Source organism: Diuraphis noxia, unplaced genomic scaffold (genome assembly GCF_037042655.1).
Source record: "Diuraphis noxia isolate RWA-SAM2 unplaced genomic scaffold, SU_Dnox_SAM2 contig0002, whole genome shotgun sequence".
In the NCBI taxonomy this organism is placed as follows: domain Eukaryota; kingdom Metazoa; phylum Arthropoda; class Insecta; order Hemiptera; family Aphididae; genus Diuraphis; species Diuraphis noxia.
Window position 1 is genome coordinate 34,225,509 of NW_028301712.1, and position 17,974 is coordinate 34,243,482.

At 30.3% G+C, this 17,974-nt stretch overlaps 1 protein-coding gene across 3 annotated transcripts in view; it reads right to left on the reverse strand.

Annotated features, from left to right (window-relative positions):
* Positions 1–575: 575 nt before the first annotated feature.
* The window catches only part of LOC107165345 (uncharacterized), a 30,485-nt gene continuing 13,086 nt past the window's right edge, over positions 576–17,974 (reverse strand). For 2 of the 3 annotated variants that reach the window (XM_015513534.2, XM_015513549.2), the window contains 2 exons: positions 16,010–16,159; positions 576–1,727 (listed from right to left, as the gene is read on the reverse strand). In XM_015513534.2, coding sequence (XP_015369020.1) covers positions 1,281–1,727; positions 16,010–16,159 — 597 coding nt within the window. In that variant the 3' untranslated portion in view covers positions 576–1,280. The remainder of the gene's footprint in view (positions 1,728–16,009; positions 16,160–17,974) is intronic. The other variant, XM_015513540.2, reaches the window with a different exon arrangement.

Consider the following 17,974-nt stretch of genomic DNA (forward strand, 5'->3'; position numbering starts at 1 on the left):
AATTAAAACAAATAATTATGAAAATAAAATAAGTATTTTGTAAAGCACAAATTGCACAATACCTACCATAGACCATAGTTAAGAAAAGTATTAGTTATAACTAATTATAATATATTATATAATATTATTTAAATATACAGTTGCTGTTGTAGTAAAAGCTATGTAGGTAACCAATATAGGACTTTTTGATTTGTAAGTTGTGATGTAAATTTTTTTTAGTAATTTTGAAATTTTACATTCACACTAATGCATACTATGATAATTTGTATTAAAATAAAAATTATCTTAATGTAGGTTACACTATTAGTACAGTATATTTTGCTATGATATAGGTACCGATTATATGCTCAACTTTTGAGTTTAATTTTTTGTACATACATTTCTACTGAGTAGGTGCCTACTACAAATTATAATATTAATTATTATTGCATATATAATAATATACAATATAAATAATTATTGTAATTATATTTTGAATTATCGCGAATATGAGTGAAATAATGCAGTAATTGTGATATAATAAAGGCCGTATTCTATTATAATTACCATACTAAAATTATAAATTTAATAATTCGTACATTGTTCAACACATTTTATTAATTAATAATATAGTATCAAGTTGGCTGTCTTGACTACATAGCTCATATTGTTCCAAATAATATATATACAAAATTCGTAAGGATCAAGAATAAAACTAGTTTACAGTTATTGGCGGACAGTGGTAACACTTGGACTATCATCGCCTTTACTAGATTATTAGAACCCATTCATTTCGGCTCATTGGTTCTAAAAATTAAAAAAAACACACCGACCAATTATCAGAGATGATTAAATTAAAATGTTCATTACTAATATTATTATCATTAAAAATATAAAAAATACAGTTTGTTCGTGTTCAATCCTTCATAAAATATAAAAATATAGGCAATATAATGCTTATTATATTAAATTAAAATTATTCGTAATATAGTAGTAAAAATAATATTGATTTAGATCATGTCTATACTGCATGACTTACAGAACGATCGCGTAGTAATCGAAGATTCAAAAAAAAAGTCGGTAATAATGCCATTACGACAGAGTTATTTTACACATCACACGCGATCGTTAACAGTGGAGTACATAAATTATGTCACAAAATTACAAAAAATAATAATATTATTATAATAATAATAAATAAATAAATAAATAATAGGTATATTGTAGAAATATATACAGACTTAAAAAAAAAAAATTGAATTAGTTAATAATTTTTGTTCTAACCCTTCAGGGACCGGTAACTACGTGACCGAGCCGGACTTTTTGGGCCGCTTGTTATACTTGGACGAACCACATCTACGGTGTCTGATACACGGCAGCGGCGATGAAGACAGTGGTGATAATGACGACAGTGGAGTTACAGGTAGTATTCGGTCTATGGTGGAGGCAGAAGATGAGTCGTCGTTATCATCACCGTCGTCGTTGTTTGATGCAACCGCTGAGACGGCTGACCAATGCTGGTGGAAGTCCACCTGGTCTTGGACCATTTTCCGGCTGATGTGCAGCCAGTCCTTTAGGAACCTATAGTAGATGGTCAACACACCCCAGTCCTGGATCATCATGGTCGTATGGTCGGGATTTGGGTCCCAACCAGGACCACCGACGATCGTGGTCTGTGGCCCGTCGGGCATCTTTCTGTTGTGCCACGTGCTCAGGCTTATCATTGCCGACTCCACCTCACACAACACCTGCACAAAAAAGTCAACACTATGATATAAAAAATGTTTGGAATAAAAGTTGCAATGGACACTGTTACAGTTCATGATGTCTATAGCATGTAATAGTCAGCAAAGGTAATACTGGTAATAGTATGCGTACCAACAGAAATAAATACTGCGTGACAGGAAATAAGAGACATGGAAATAACAGTGATAATCATGACACAGCCTGTAGTAGGGCACTTCTAACATGTTTAATCCAGAGCCACAAGTGCTTCAAGAAATTTAGTGAATTAGAACTTAAGTGGGAAGGGTGTGCCTTGGGTATCTGTAAGGTCCGAATGTATAAGTGCACCTGCACAATAATAATTAAAATTAAAACTATGAGCATATAATTCTGTTATGTTTGTTCTCAATTTGTTAGAGTTTAACGCCCGATATTCAAAGGACAACGCTGATCCCTTATAATATGAGATCTTACTCGACTTCCCACATATATTATTGACTTTGTCTTATTAACACATAATATGATACAGCGTATTTTACGTCCAAAATATTCCATTTTAAAATAAAAATTGAAGCCTGAAGGTAGAAATATTATCCAACATAATATATCTATGAGTGTTTTAAATAAAAAAAAATAAAAATGTTCATAACTTCCTTTTAAATTAAAATACAAAAACATCCTATACGTAGTACTTTATAACCTTAAATTAAATAGTTTTACTTTAAATTTTATAATAGATACATTTACTCTAGTGTTAAAAAAAACACGATTAAATGGATTATTATTTTTTATTTTTTAATGTGGAAAATTGTTCAACCTGTAAAATAATGATTTACAATAAGAACAAGTGATTTAAGAAGTTTATAGAAAAAATAAAATAACAAACAATAAGTTATCAAATTGATTATTCTAAACGTAAAATTTACTATGATTTGAGTTTATAAAATGAAATTAACACAAATAGCGGTTTATAACTTACGTTTCTTACGAAGAATTCATTTTACTATGTTATTTTTAGTATTATAGTGAATTTACTTATTATTAAGTTTGAAGTAAAAATATTATCCAGTGCTCGATGTAGAGTCTAATTTCAGATCAAGTTATAAACATTTTAAAAATTGTGAATACAAAAAGAAAATTGAAATATCATAGAAAAGAAACAAATAAATACAGAAATGTCCATATCTTCAATTTAAAGAACAGTTGAACAAATCTAACAAACAAAATTGGTTTTGCTGAACGAAATTTCAATATATTGTTCGTTATTGTAAAACGGAGAATACACATGTGGTCGTGGATGTGACTAACTTTTAAGTAGGCGTAAGCATGTATTTGTTGTAATTCGAGCATAAAAAACATAAGAACCCCAATACTGTTAATCAACGTACCTTTGATATTACATTGTTAGTACACGATAATATTATATTTCAAATAATTAAAATATTTTAAATATTTATATTTTCGACATAATAAAAAAACTAGTTTTATATGATATAATTTAAATTTAACCGGGTAACAGATAGTTTCGACAACTTTTTAATTATTTAATCATTTAATTTATTCAAAAATGTCTTTGAAGTTGCCTATTTAAAACCCCTTAATAGTAAGATTTATTATGTCCTATTGCTGGTAAATCCAATAAAAGTTTATGTGGCTTTGATAAATATTAATAACTGTAATTAAACATCATTTTTTTCTGAAGCCCCAAGCCCCCAAGTACCTACCTTATATTTGAAAAAATAAGTTAATTAGGTGGTCTACCATCACTACTTGTATGCAGGAGTACAATATAAAATAAGCTAGTAAGCATATGATCTATAAAGCCTATTAATAGATTTAAAAAAAAAAAATTAAAAAAGTATTGTGAAAAGCGAGCAGTTTAATAACTGATTAAACTTAACTAAACCACGCAAAAAGTGAATAAAAATTGTTATTGCAGGTAAAACGATAAACTTGTATCAGCCTTCCTAATCTTAATCGCATTATCAGATATTTTATTTATTCAAAAATAAAAATAATAACATAATATTGGTCGGTGACTCACATAGACAGTATAACTTAACAGTAGTTGAAATGTGAGTAACACACACAGCGAAACCATTTTATTCACCAAATAAAATTTGTAATATGATATTGTTGAACGTTATCAGTTTTAGCTCCGTTCATTGTTATGTTAAAATACTATATTAGTTATTACACACTATTCTTAATCATACCAGATAGTCTATAAAAAATGAGAAGAAAAATTAAGTCCATAAGTTAACAAGACAGAAAGTTCACCAAGTTTATAATATTTTTTTTTTGCATTTAATATTTTTAATTTGTATGTACCAAAAAAAAAAAAAAAAATCGGAATCGGAATTAATACGTAAATACCTTAAAGAGTGCCCGGCCACTCGGGAGATTTATAACATTTTACTATTAGCCATCGCCTACCCGATGTACCGATGTGCAAAATATATTAATATGTAATAAATGAAAGTTTTCGTAGCAAACAATAACGGTAGGACTTAATTCCGTTGTGCAACCCCATTCTCGAGCTCCACTGATTAATAATTGTATTAGATTATTAGCATCGTTATTAATATACCTTTTTTTGATTTTATTGGGTCTAGTGGGTCTACCGTGTGCGTAAACAGTAGACATCAATACGATACGACGCGTACAATGGAACTTAATTAACTGGATGTAAATATGCATTTACGAATAGGTAATAAACACGTATACAATTAATAGTTATCATAACTATATTAATATTATAATGACTTCTTGACGCACAACCGTTATCTCGTCGCACCTACGCCAAACATTCCAACCTTCGTCTGGGACTCGTCGTCGTTGTCTTCAAGGTTGTTTGGTGTGTGTTTTTATTTATATTTACACGATTATTTTATTTTTTTTACCAAACTACCCTTCGTGGGATCTCGGGAACCGCCACGCCACAACATGCCCGCCACGACGTAGGTATATACATAATAGGTAACGTTAGTGACACATTGATGATCCGTCCGATGTGCGTGTAATCGATGTTTCTAATCTCCAAAAAGGTTAGTGTGTGCAACCTATAATACGACTATGTAGTTTTTACTTTTTATTACGATTACATTATAATGTACCTACTCGACGTCGACCGCGGTGGTGGTGGTATAGTGCAGTAATACTAACCGCGAACTATTAACGAAATTGTAGGTACATTGTTTTTGAAGCTGTGTATTCACTGTGTCTGCTTATGATAAAATAATATGATCCGCGACGTTTGCCATCGGTTATATTTTAGTCGTAATCAGGAATAAATTGACAGTTAATTAGTATTGTACATAGTACATGACGATATGGGAATAGTTTTATCGTATAACTGTAAGTTTTTAGTTTCATAAACTTATCAGTATAATATTATAGAAAATACATAATCATAATGTGTGTATACTTAGAACAAGTGATCAAATATGTCAACTAAGGTTTAATAAGAAAAACATAATATATACAATCATAATTTAATGATTAACGAGCAATTAATTGTTATACGGCTATTGTTGTAGAAAATAAATTACAGAAAAAATAAAATATACAAATATCTCAAACTTTTAAACATTGTGCACGTTGAAATATAAAATGTTAATGCAGGCAATGTTTCAACATTATGCTATATTTTATTATCTCCAAAGGCTGAAGTTGCAATGATTGCATTTTTATAAAAAAATTATATTATAATAATTATATAAAATTTTTTTGACACTTAAGATGAATAAATTTTAAACACGAAGAGATTATATGTTGTTTTATAACCTATCTACACTTACTACTGTATTATATCGTATACAGCTGATTTTAATAGTTTAATATGGAAGATTGAATTGAAAATTAATATAAGTACATAAAAAGTTTCTATACAATAATATTAGTCCTATATGTATATGATATCAAACAATAATTATAGCTATGTTCCAATATTATTATGTAATGCAATACATTCGATATGCATAATATACTAATACGCTTCTCTGTTTAATAATATATATTTTATCTGGTCACATTTCACTTTAGATATAAAACAGAATAAAAATGAGAAATACGATAGCAAAAGTCATACATTATTTTGTGTTTTAATATGGCGATTTAAAAATTTGTTTAGAATCAAACACGATAATTCATGTATAATAGTATAATATGTATCCTATATATTATGTACTAATGTACCAACCACGAATCATTCTTCGATTTATAGTTTTCGGTTCTAAGTTCTCGTGATACTTTTTTATGTTCTCTTTCAATAAATATTTTGCAATATTCGGAATTCAGGATGTGTAAATCTTAATTTTGTTTTGAACCATTTATTGTTAAATTTTAATCATCAATTCAATGACAAATTCTTGCAATACCGACACTCGATCGAGATCCAACAACGCGTAGTTCGAGGATGTCACACTCACCTCCCTATTTGCATGTATATGTCAATACTTGGCCGTGGTCAAATACACAAATATAATAATAATATACGGTCGTAATGTCATTTAAAGCGATTTTCATTTAAATTTTAAGACATAAAATGAACCTATAAACAGATAAACAGATAAAAAAAAAGTTAGAGGAAAGTGGCTGCATGCAGTATAATAGGATCAATGCAGACGTCAATTATTTCTTGAATTTTCGTTCAGGAGCCATTAACCTGTAAATCTTTTAATACTTCCTTCCGCCCCATTACTATTATAACGTCGGTTATTGAGTAATATTCATTGAATGCGTGTCGTCGTTCGACGCGTTCAATCGTAAATATTAATTGTATGATGGTATGAATGCGTATGAGATAGAAAGAATAACAATAATTGGCTTCTGCAGATCATATAAAGTATATAAGGCCTCCTTAAGACGCGCACTACCTACGCCCTGCTGCCGAGGTCACATGATTGAAATTCGTCTTTGACACTGAGCGTGTAATGATGATATACGAATGTCATGTAAATAATATATAATTACGAGTAATAGTGCGTTTGAGCGGACGCGAGACAGTGGTGGCAGTGGCGTTCAGTGGCGCGCGCTTCGTTTGGAAAACAGGCCGTAAAATTAGTCGAACCAACCCTAAATATTGCGGGGAGGTGGTTTTCGGGCGTTTCGGTGGAGTAATAAATTTACGATTGTCTCTGTCGACCCGCAGAGTGCGTCACAAAACGAGACAGGCGGTGAGGCGACGGAATGAGCGTATATACGATAGAGGGTGGTTGTGTGATAGGGCGGGAAAAAAACAGTGTTATATACGCGGCGCATCTTGACTTTAGCAGTATAATAATAATAATTTCGAGTTGAATAGATAAAAACTGCCGAGTTATGTACATTGATTGCCCTTAGCGCCCCGCTGAGGTATAACCAACGTCAATGGAGACCGCACGGAAACATTCACGCCTTTATTATTGCGGTGATTTATTCGCGGGGGACGTCTGTGCGAAACATCTGCCTGTATCACATAATAATATTGGTCTTTATATTTTTGTGTCTATATACATATATTTATACATTATATACATAGGTATGTTTAGGACATAGGTACCTAATATTATACCGGTGTAGTCAACTCGTCAACGTGCACCCGTACGAACTTGTATATACATACCTACCTATGTACAATGTATTATATACATGTTATCGGTACTCTGCTCTTTCATTCGCGGACACTGTATACATACGCACTACACACGACCCACTATAACAATGTTTGTACTCTCATTCGGTCAGTCATCGTTAAACACGCGTATGGTACGCAGTTTATACCGCAGAAACACCTCCATGTTATAATGTTGTATTGTAACTTTTCGTCCAACTTAAGTATGTCAGTTTGTCACTAAGTATACATGCAGGCCCACACTCCCCTATACGTCGGATTAAGATTACACTTACTGTAGGAGCTCTTTAAAAAATATAATTTGTGTTTGTTATATAAGCTATAATATTATTTTCATGTGGTTTGGTGTTTACGCAAACGATTGCCCACAATGCAATCTTTGCATGGCTTATAGATAAAAAAATATCAATACATTATTAATATTTGTACGATTTTTAAAATTATTTATTATGAAAGTTGTCTTGGTTTATACAATTTAATTTTTTTTCTTTTACGATTAGTATATCTTTCTTGCTTTTTAGTTTTTACAAAGCTGCAATTTATAAGCACGCTGTACGATCAATAAAATAATGCTAATTGAATTATAATATTTTAATATGGTTTTGAAACAATTTCATACCTAAAACAATTATTAAAGAAAACAATTTTTATTATTTTTATTTTAATAGCATAAAATAAATGTAATTAAAGTGTTTTTTAAGTATTGTCTGGGCAAATATTTTTCATGACCTGTGAGTATTTATACCGATTTTAACCCACCCCTTTACCAAGGCCACAACATGTACAATATTATAATGTAATTAAATTAGCAGAGTTACGTATTACGGATACGACAAAACCGACCGTTGAATTTTCCCACTGCGGCCACGATGTCAACACATTCAATGATACAAAGTTGTAACGCCATCACGTTAATATTATGGGAAAACACCGTGGATCGTGCAAATTTTACGAGCAATCGCATAATAGCGAGGCGCAATTATTATACTATTCAGCTACTACGTATGCAGTTGCGAGTTCAATTTACCGTAGGTACTCGTTTTCGTATTTAAATTTATTTATTTGACACAACCTTCAGCTACAGTAGTCATTTAGATAGAATTACGTATTCTATTTATTTATATAAAAATATATAGATTAGATAAACACGGATAAGCAGTTGACAAATACGACAGTATTTAAACCGTTGCGAGATATTAAATGCGGTTGAGTTAAAGATACAGGGGTCCTGATTGAGTGTATCTAAAAGTTTGAAATTTTCTCATTTATCCAGGATATATTTTAAGTGGCATTCAGTGTAAAATGTTTAATGTTGATAATAATATGAACCTCGCAAGAAATGCATATTGGTGCGCCCTCTTGGCCTCTTTCACCACTAAGAATACGTATGTGTGGTCACTCTGTGTATTGTGATAAATCCATCAAACTATCTGGAAAACTCAAGATTTAGGAAACCAAATGACCAAATAAATATCATTAATTAATATTTCACTTAATTTTGAGAAGCATAAAGTGGAATAATACGACCATTGTTGGCGCACATAACTGTGCATATACATATAGATATTTTATTAAAGGTCGTATATCATCTCTGAGTGACTAGTGAGACGATTTGACAAAGCGATAACTGAGTGAATAGTACTTTGACGGCCTGATCAAAGCATTAATTTTCATTTATGTTAGAGTGACATGAATATTTTAATTTTGAAGTTATTACTTTAGATATTTTGTACATATATTACCTATATATTATTCTACCTAAATCTAATTGTTAAGCAATAACACGTGTAATATGAAAACTCCATGTCGGACCAAGGAGTGTGTTCGACGCGTGAATGAGCGATGATGGCCATATTATTATTGTGCTTTAGTAAAGTATAAGTAATAATAATAATAATATATGAATGGGATAGGCATATACTATATAATCATTATAATCATATTATACAGTGATAATAAAATCGTGTGTTCGATTTAATAATATTAGTTATTAATTATTGAAGATTGAACTATAATATTATGATACTTATTAATAACAATGAATAAATTGCAAAACTGCTAAGTGAATATATACCATGTGCATTTTCATAACTGCTGCTGCAAGGTGAATTAAAATATTATTTAACCCGAGTTAGTGATAACTCTACAAATATGTTTGCTTTCTATTTTTTCTAATCTTAGAATACTTGACTAAATACTTTTCTACATTTTTCAATAATTATCTTGATGGATATCACCATGTCAGCTTAAAACATTAAAAACATGAATTATTTAATTTTAGCGATAAATAAATAGTTTCATCTATATTTTTTATAAATATATAAATAAAAAAGATTAACCCCCGAAGAGTTGATATGAGACCTAATACATTTAATATTAATTTAAGGAAAGAGTGACTAAGTAGTAAGTATACAGAAAATGATAGTACGCTGGGCGTTATCCAATAGGTACCTACACACGTCACATTCGCGTGGTTCCTTCAATTAACTGTTCGGTCGATTAAGATTAAGATTATCGACTATCGTAGAATTTTTGTTTAGTTAATCTACCACTTCCATATTTTTTTTATAATAATCCATATAATGCATTTTGAAGTGTATACAATGAAATTACGCAATATAATTATATTTCTGTTAATGCTTTTAAATATTTTCACATAAATATGACTTGGGTCGTTCGATTAAGATATAGGTATAATTGACGATTTTGATTTGATGATTTTCAAAATTTAAGTTTTTTTACCGCAAATCAATTTTAAAAATATTATAGATATTAGAGATTAAAATTTCAGTAACTTTACTTTTATTAAATATACTACTACTATTAAATATAATAAAGCCATGTTATATTGTATACTTATAGAAAAAAAAAAAAATTAAAAAAATAGTAATTAATACTTGTTCACAAGAAAAACGTAGAAAAAGCGATTTAGTGCCTTTTAATGTGAGACACCCACGTTTTTTTTTATCCGCCTTACGTCACTGTCAGTTTGTTTTTGAGAAAAATACATCGGATCCGCCTATATTTATTATGTTATTATAATAATATTTAATAATATGTGCGTTTATGAGGCGGGAACAGACTCGATTTAGTCACGCTCTGGCCGCCCGCCCACAGCACACTATAATAATAATATAACGACGTGATAAATGGCTTTCCGCAAATTCGTTTGGAAATTTTACCTGGCCGAATATAATGGGTATACCTACACATTACACGCTTTAAACTCGAATTAAGTAATTGTTCAAAAACGACCAAAGTACCGGACCACAATAATATATTAGACAGGTAGTTCTTATTGATGGTTTGAAGAACGATTGAACAATATTGTTATTATAATAATGAAACCGAATGGACCATATTATAATGTGATATGCCATGCATGTCAAAAGATCTAGTCTGAATGAATGGATCTGCAGCCAACTGTGGGGCATATTTATCGTATTTATAGTGTTTACACTGTTTATTAATAACGTACACAATACATATGATATGTTTAGTTAAAAATTTGTGTTTAATGAAACCGCAGCGAAATGTCGACATTTATATACTCATTTATATACACCTTTTTCAGTTTGAATAGATAGCTGGGTAGCTATTGGCATATTATATTCATGTGCGGTCGATCTGAGTTCACTGGAAACATAATCCGTTAACGACCAAAATGCTGTTGTTATTAACAGTTTTCAGACGAATTTTGAGTGTTTTCGATAAAAGTAGGAAATAAATAAAGTAATAACATAAAAAATTACGAGTTATTATGTGACTCCACGAGTATGCTCACTCTCTATTTTTCCCTTTAATTAATCAAATTCTGATTATTGTGATTTTTAAGTAGGTTATAATAGGTACTGAATGAAAATATTTTTAAATTCTAAGATTTTTTCATAGCTTTTAATTTGGTGAGTGCACCGTATCGATACTAAATTCTCTATAAAAAAAAATTATATATATCAAGTAAATTGTGAAGCAGATTATCAAAGGATAATATTCATCAATGGTAAGAGATGTGTAAGATATGAAGGCCATAATAATTTGAATATAGTTATATATAGTTAATAAAATCAATCTATGAAAATTCTATAATTTGAAAAACATTTTCCGTGAATTGTAAATACTATTTTCAGAGACGTATTTAGAGATTTGGCATCCAGGGTCAAAATAATTTTTATCGCCCCGCGCGTACTTCTCTTCTTAGTATATATATAAATCAATAGTATAGGTTTTAGAAAAATAAGCAGTTTTATCAAATTGATATATACTTTTTTAGCGTTCATAATCAATAGACAATAATTATATAAAATAAAATAATTAAATGGTTTGGTATAATTAAATGATAAAAAAAATATTTTTAAATCATAGTCCTTTAAAGTTTACGTCGAGCTTTTTCATTGGCAAATAAATTGATAAAATCATCATAATTCAATTTATTGGTTAGATCTGACTCAATTGTTAAAATTGCTTAACAATTTAAACGTAACTACTTCAGTTGTTTTGGATCTGAGGTATGACTTAATTCTTTTCAAAATTGAAAAAGATCTTTCTGCTGAACAATTTGAAATAGGCAGCAGATGAATATTATTAAGGCAATTTCAACATATAGATATAAATCTTCACATTCATTATCTATAATATTGTTGAATGCATTTTGACTATTGTATCGGAAAATTCATCATCAGGCAACGACAATAAAAAAGAACTAAAACGAACGCATTCGTTAGGAAATGTAATACCAAGATCTTCTTTGTAAAATTTCTGTAAGTTTTCAGCTTTTTCATAAATTTCAGTACTTGATAATTTAGTGATATTAAAGAAGAAAGAAAATTTTTCACTGACCTGTTCATATATGCTATTACACGTTTATTTAATTCCAAATTTAATCGATCTATGATAACTAAAATTGTATTTATTTTAAAATTCTGTCTAACATATAGTTGTGATTCACCTTGTTTTGTCTCATCAACCATTAATTTTCTTTTTTTTCCGCGGTGTTTCTTCATTATTATATCATAATTATTTAAATCAAACATAAGTACCTAATACTAGCAATTAATATTTAATAAATATTTTGTGTTTGAATTTTCAGTTTTATCAATTACGACATTGAGTCAAGACGTCATCGTTATGCTTTAATTATTACTATAATAAACTACTGTACAATATTGAGCGGAAATATATAACTATAAAATCGATTTATAAATTTTTTAACCTTGAATGAATATCTCAGTGATTAAAAACTAAAATAAAATAAAAGTGACTAGATAGATTTTTAGGAGTAAATATATTAACTGCTATTCTATAGCAGTAATTCCTTAAGATGTATGTTAGATTATATGCAGTTAACTTAATGTACTCAACTATTATTAAATCTGTACAATAATGATGTTTATTCTTGGATTATACATTAATGACTAATATCATAATGAGTGATAGAAAAACCTAAATAGTCATTGATTAAAAATTAAATTACTTATGATAACAAAGAAAAAGTGCAATAAAAGGTATCATGTAAAGAGGAAATTGTACTGCAACGCGACAGCGTAGTATTTCCAAAGATAAAAATCAGTAAGTACAGTATGCGATCACGCCTAGCGAAACCATCGTAACACATTTTGCGGATTTATGATGAAGTCGTACTACACGGCGCTGATGAATGCCTCAGATAAAAAAGGGTAAAAATTAATTGAAACGAATAGGTAGCTGATATTTTGGGAATTCGCACATTATTGTAAATCTCGTAGACAATTATTGAGTTGAGGTTATCGTAGTAATATTCGAAAATTCTCGTCAATAAAATCGTTACGATTGTTATTCGTTGGTCATAACACGTCATGGAAAATTGGAAACGATATACCATAACATATTATTAGATTCGCATAAACGTAATTAGGTGTAAACAATTTTTTATGACACACTTCCTTCCATAATAACGAATGCATATAACATTTATTGCAACCGTCTATACGTATACAATTACTGCAATTTTTTTTAGATTTTAATTTGTACCATAATATGATACATTGGGATTTACCGGGTCTATTAAAAAAGTTTCGATGACCCTTTTACCAAAGATAAGACCTATGGTATTTTATTGACGTACACCAATTTATATTATTTTCACCTATTTACGAAATCATTAAATAAATAACAAATATATTGTATAATATACGTTATTACCCAAACCTAATTCGTACATTTCAAATTTCAATATTGAGTGCCTATATTGCAAATAAATAATGCTATAAAATATATTTTTTTCAGAATTGTTTATAAAAATCGATACTTGTATGTTACTCGAGACTCTCGAGAAACATTATCTAAAGACGTGTCGCATCACAAACGTACAACTTTATTATGTATATATACGTACGAGAAATACCTATGATATATACATATTTATATATACATCACAATTTAAAGCAGCAGAACGTGTAGGTACTCGATTATTATCCACGGTGTGTGGGGGTGTGTGTTTGTTCGTGCAAATAATATGGTACCTATCCACATAAATGTATATAATATACACTATATATCTATAATAAGAAATAAGAATATATACACACAATACGGATATTCCAATATCGTATCGCGACTCGAAGGATTGGAAAATAAAATAAATAACAGCACACAGCACAAATTTACACATTATATACCATATAACATTGTTATGATTAGAGGGATGAACGGAACATCATTATCGTAGTCTGAAGTGGACGCGCGCGGGTAATACAGCAGACAAGGTGTATACAGGTTATATGTGTCAGTGCACTGTAAATCGTGTCGATCGATTTCTTTTATTGGAACGTTAAAACTGACAAAGTACCTCTACACGACGTGTATACCTAGTTATAAATCGGGTTCTTTTTGACCTTTTCTTTTCGCAGCCAAGTATGTTATAATATTATTATACCATGCGTTAAAATATAATAATATTTTAATATGCGTCACGATGACCAGAGCAGTTTGCAGGATGAGATCCTGGGCGACCGGGGGAGCGGAGGATATTATATTATTATCGGACATTTGGGATCTCTTTGCAGCGCCCGCGGGACCTATATAACCTGCAGCACGATGGTCGGATCGACAGCACAGACGCAGACACTACACGCCGTTTAAACTCGTATCGCCGCGGACTCGCATAGCACCAAGCACTCACACATACACATTTTATGTATATACAAAAACACCACATCGTTGCCGCGTCAAGTTTCGTTTTCTTCGCGAGGCGATCCCTTATATATAAATGGTAATAATATATCGTAGGAGCCGACGCATTATTAATATAATGTGTGTGTGTGTGTGTGCGAGCGCGTGTGGACCAAATTATAATCACGTACACACTGTACTGCAGTGACAGGTCAGACAAACGGAAGCCCCGCACTGCAGCAGCCCCCCAAAACAATCTCATTGTCCGACACCGCCGGTAGAAGAGCCCGCTGCATATATATATATATATATATATATATATAGACGAGTACTTATATAATATACATGTATATGTTATACTTGTGTGTGTGTGTGTGTGTTTAAGAAAGCATTATAAAGAACACGTGTTCCGCCGGCAGTCGTCGCGAGCCCGGCGGGTGGTGATGCAGCGTATAATATATAGGTACGACTTTTTCACATTATTATATAGTACGTAGTGTGTACCTATATAATATATTCGTGTACAGTGCGTATCGCCGACGCGTTTATACTAAATGTGGCTACATCATATTGTAGTCATCAGTATAGCCGGCAGTACCCATGTATTGTAGGATATTATACTCTTTGACGGAAAACGCTGCGAACCGTCCGCCGTCGGCACTACTGCAGTTCAAGTCGGGTGCACCGCGGTGCAGCAGCCATTTATATATTGTATAATAATATAGCCACTGCTGGATTTATTTAAATTATTTATATATACACCTATAACGCTTGTCGTGTACCCCCGAGTAATATGAGGTCGCGAAAGACGTGTGGCGATGACGGGGTGCGTTCGTAGTCAATCGTATATATATATATATATATATATATATAGGTTATCAACTTATATGTGTATAATATACACGATGATATGCGCATTAAATTTATTTGTATATGACGACGTTTATAGTTATATTATAAACGCGTGCATACCAGGTGCAACGTAGGAGGTCCTTGATCAGCGCACTATTGTCTGCAGCGCCACCGAGCGACGTATACTCATACAAAACTACGTCAACTACGTAAAATATATTATAATAATACATGTGTAGTATTTGTGACGATTTTATTATTGGGTTCCGGACACGGTGGTTAACGAGTTTATTACGCACCATGATATAGGGTGAGATAGATAGGTGTATATGCAGCTATTGGTATATGTATAATAATGTGTCTGCGCTGTACCGAAATGATTTTGGCAAGTCAATTATACGTATAGAGATACCTATTGAGAGTTTGATTCAGTTGTGAATACTGGAGAAATATCCCAGGAAATACAAGGAGCTTCAAAATTATTTCAATTTAAAACGAATAGGTAATCAAAGATATTTCCAATTGGTGAGAATATAATTCCCTGTATGTTCGTATGTATATATCATTATAAATGGGTTTCGGATATTTTGAAATTTATACCGTCATCGCATATAAAAAAAAACCTCTATGTGTAATATTGTTATTTGTACTATTTTAACGCGTAGTTGACGTTTAATTTAAATAATAACTCACTGCGATAAGATGTTTGGATAGATCGTCTAACATAAGTTTTCTTATTGAGTAATTGGATATAAAATGTGTTTCGTTGAACAATCGCATTTGTTCGAGTGTTACTGAAAAATTGTGCAATGAATCCCGAAGCACAGGCAAAAGTATAAACACCTAGAAAAATATAACACTATACATTAAAATTGAAAAAAAAAAATGTTTAGTTAATTTAAAATTGTATGTTATTCCATAATATTACACGTTTGTTATTATTATATTTTTATTTTTTTATTTTTTGCTAATTATAAGTTTATTTCTTAATCTGTTAATTCGTTTTTTACAAAAAACAAATGTAACATATATATATGTATATTGAATGTGGCTTGTGAGAAGAATCCCCCCAACGGGTCTGTTATAAATCCTTAAGTGAGCTAAAATCCTGCGTCGCTACTGTAGCTCGGTTATTTTTCTTTTTTGTATAATATAGCTGACCATTATACATCAGTGGATTCTATTCTAAATTCTAATGCTTTATTACGACCAATTTGAAATTATAAATCATGTTTGTACAAAATTTGGTGGCAATAGGTCAAAAACGGCAGATTTTGCCATTTGGGTAATATATCAATATTTTAACTTAATATCTATTATAATCTATTTATCGTTTCTGTTTTTCTTCAATTGAAATATTCCCAAATTTTTTTGTCAAAATTAGTCAAATATAATTTTTAGACTATACCTAAACTTAAACCACATTCTTTGATTTTTATACATAATAATTAATATACTCAATTTTACAACTAAAGAGTTAATAGCTATTAGGGACTTAATTATAGTATACAGCGCTATTAACGTATAAATGACAAATGTAATATTAGATGACCCTTTACACGTTTACCGTGATAAATCAGACAATGCCTGTGGATTTACACATTCTTAAAATCCGTTAAATGTAAACTAACTGCACTGATTTTTAACATAGTTATTTGGGTTGTGTTGATCTAATAATTTAAAATAATACGACCAGTCTATAATAGTTATATCCAATCATAATAATTATTTTATTTTCTGTGACCAACGACAAAAATATAATCTGTAATCAAGAGCAACCATTTAAATAAAAAAAAAAAAAAAATTTCGATTTCCGTAAGCCAAAACTAAATTATTAAGCCATCCTATTTATCGCTGATCTTCCACTTCGTTGCCAATGACAAATAAATGTCAGTGAATTTACCCTACTTTATACTAGACTCCGTTAAATGTAAACTAAACATATATGTTTACACAGTAATTTGGGTGGTTTTGAATAAATATAAATAATATACCTACCGGTCTAATAGTAGATATATAATTATAATAAATATTTAATTTTTTACGTAACCAATGACATCACTATACAAGCAAAAAATTTTTCTCGTGAGCCAAAAATTTTTATTTTGAGTCTCTTTAAAATTTAAAAAAAAAATGGCATCAAATTGCTCAACCTCGGGCATAGGATTATTTATGTATCTACCAACCAAACTTTAGAATTATTATTGTGATAGATTTCGTAGTGGATCATTATTACAACCAAAAACATTTTGTTTAATAAATATAGATATAGAAACCGATATCAAATCATTATCAATATTTTGTTATTTGTAACCATGCAATAATCCTATACATAAATATAAAAATATTCGATTTTCATCGGCCGAAAAAAAAATGCATGCGTGAGCCACCCTTTATCGACGACTAGCCAATATAGTGGTTAAAAGACCAAGCTACAAACACTCCCGACGGCTTAAGAAATCTATTGATATATGTATATACTTTATTGTCTTTATTGAAAAATATTCGTTTTTATATATTATATTATTGTGTAATTAATTCATGTGAATAGAAACAATAAATTTTTATATTGATAAATTTTATGGATGATTTATACATTTTACGATCTATTCCTTAAATTTAATAAATAGTATATCTATAATAAGATAGGTAATATTT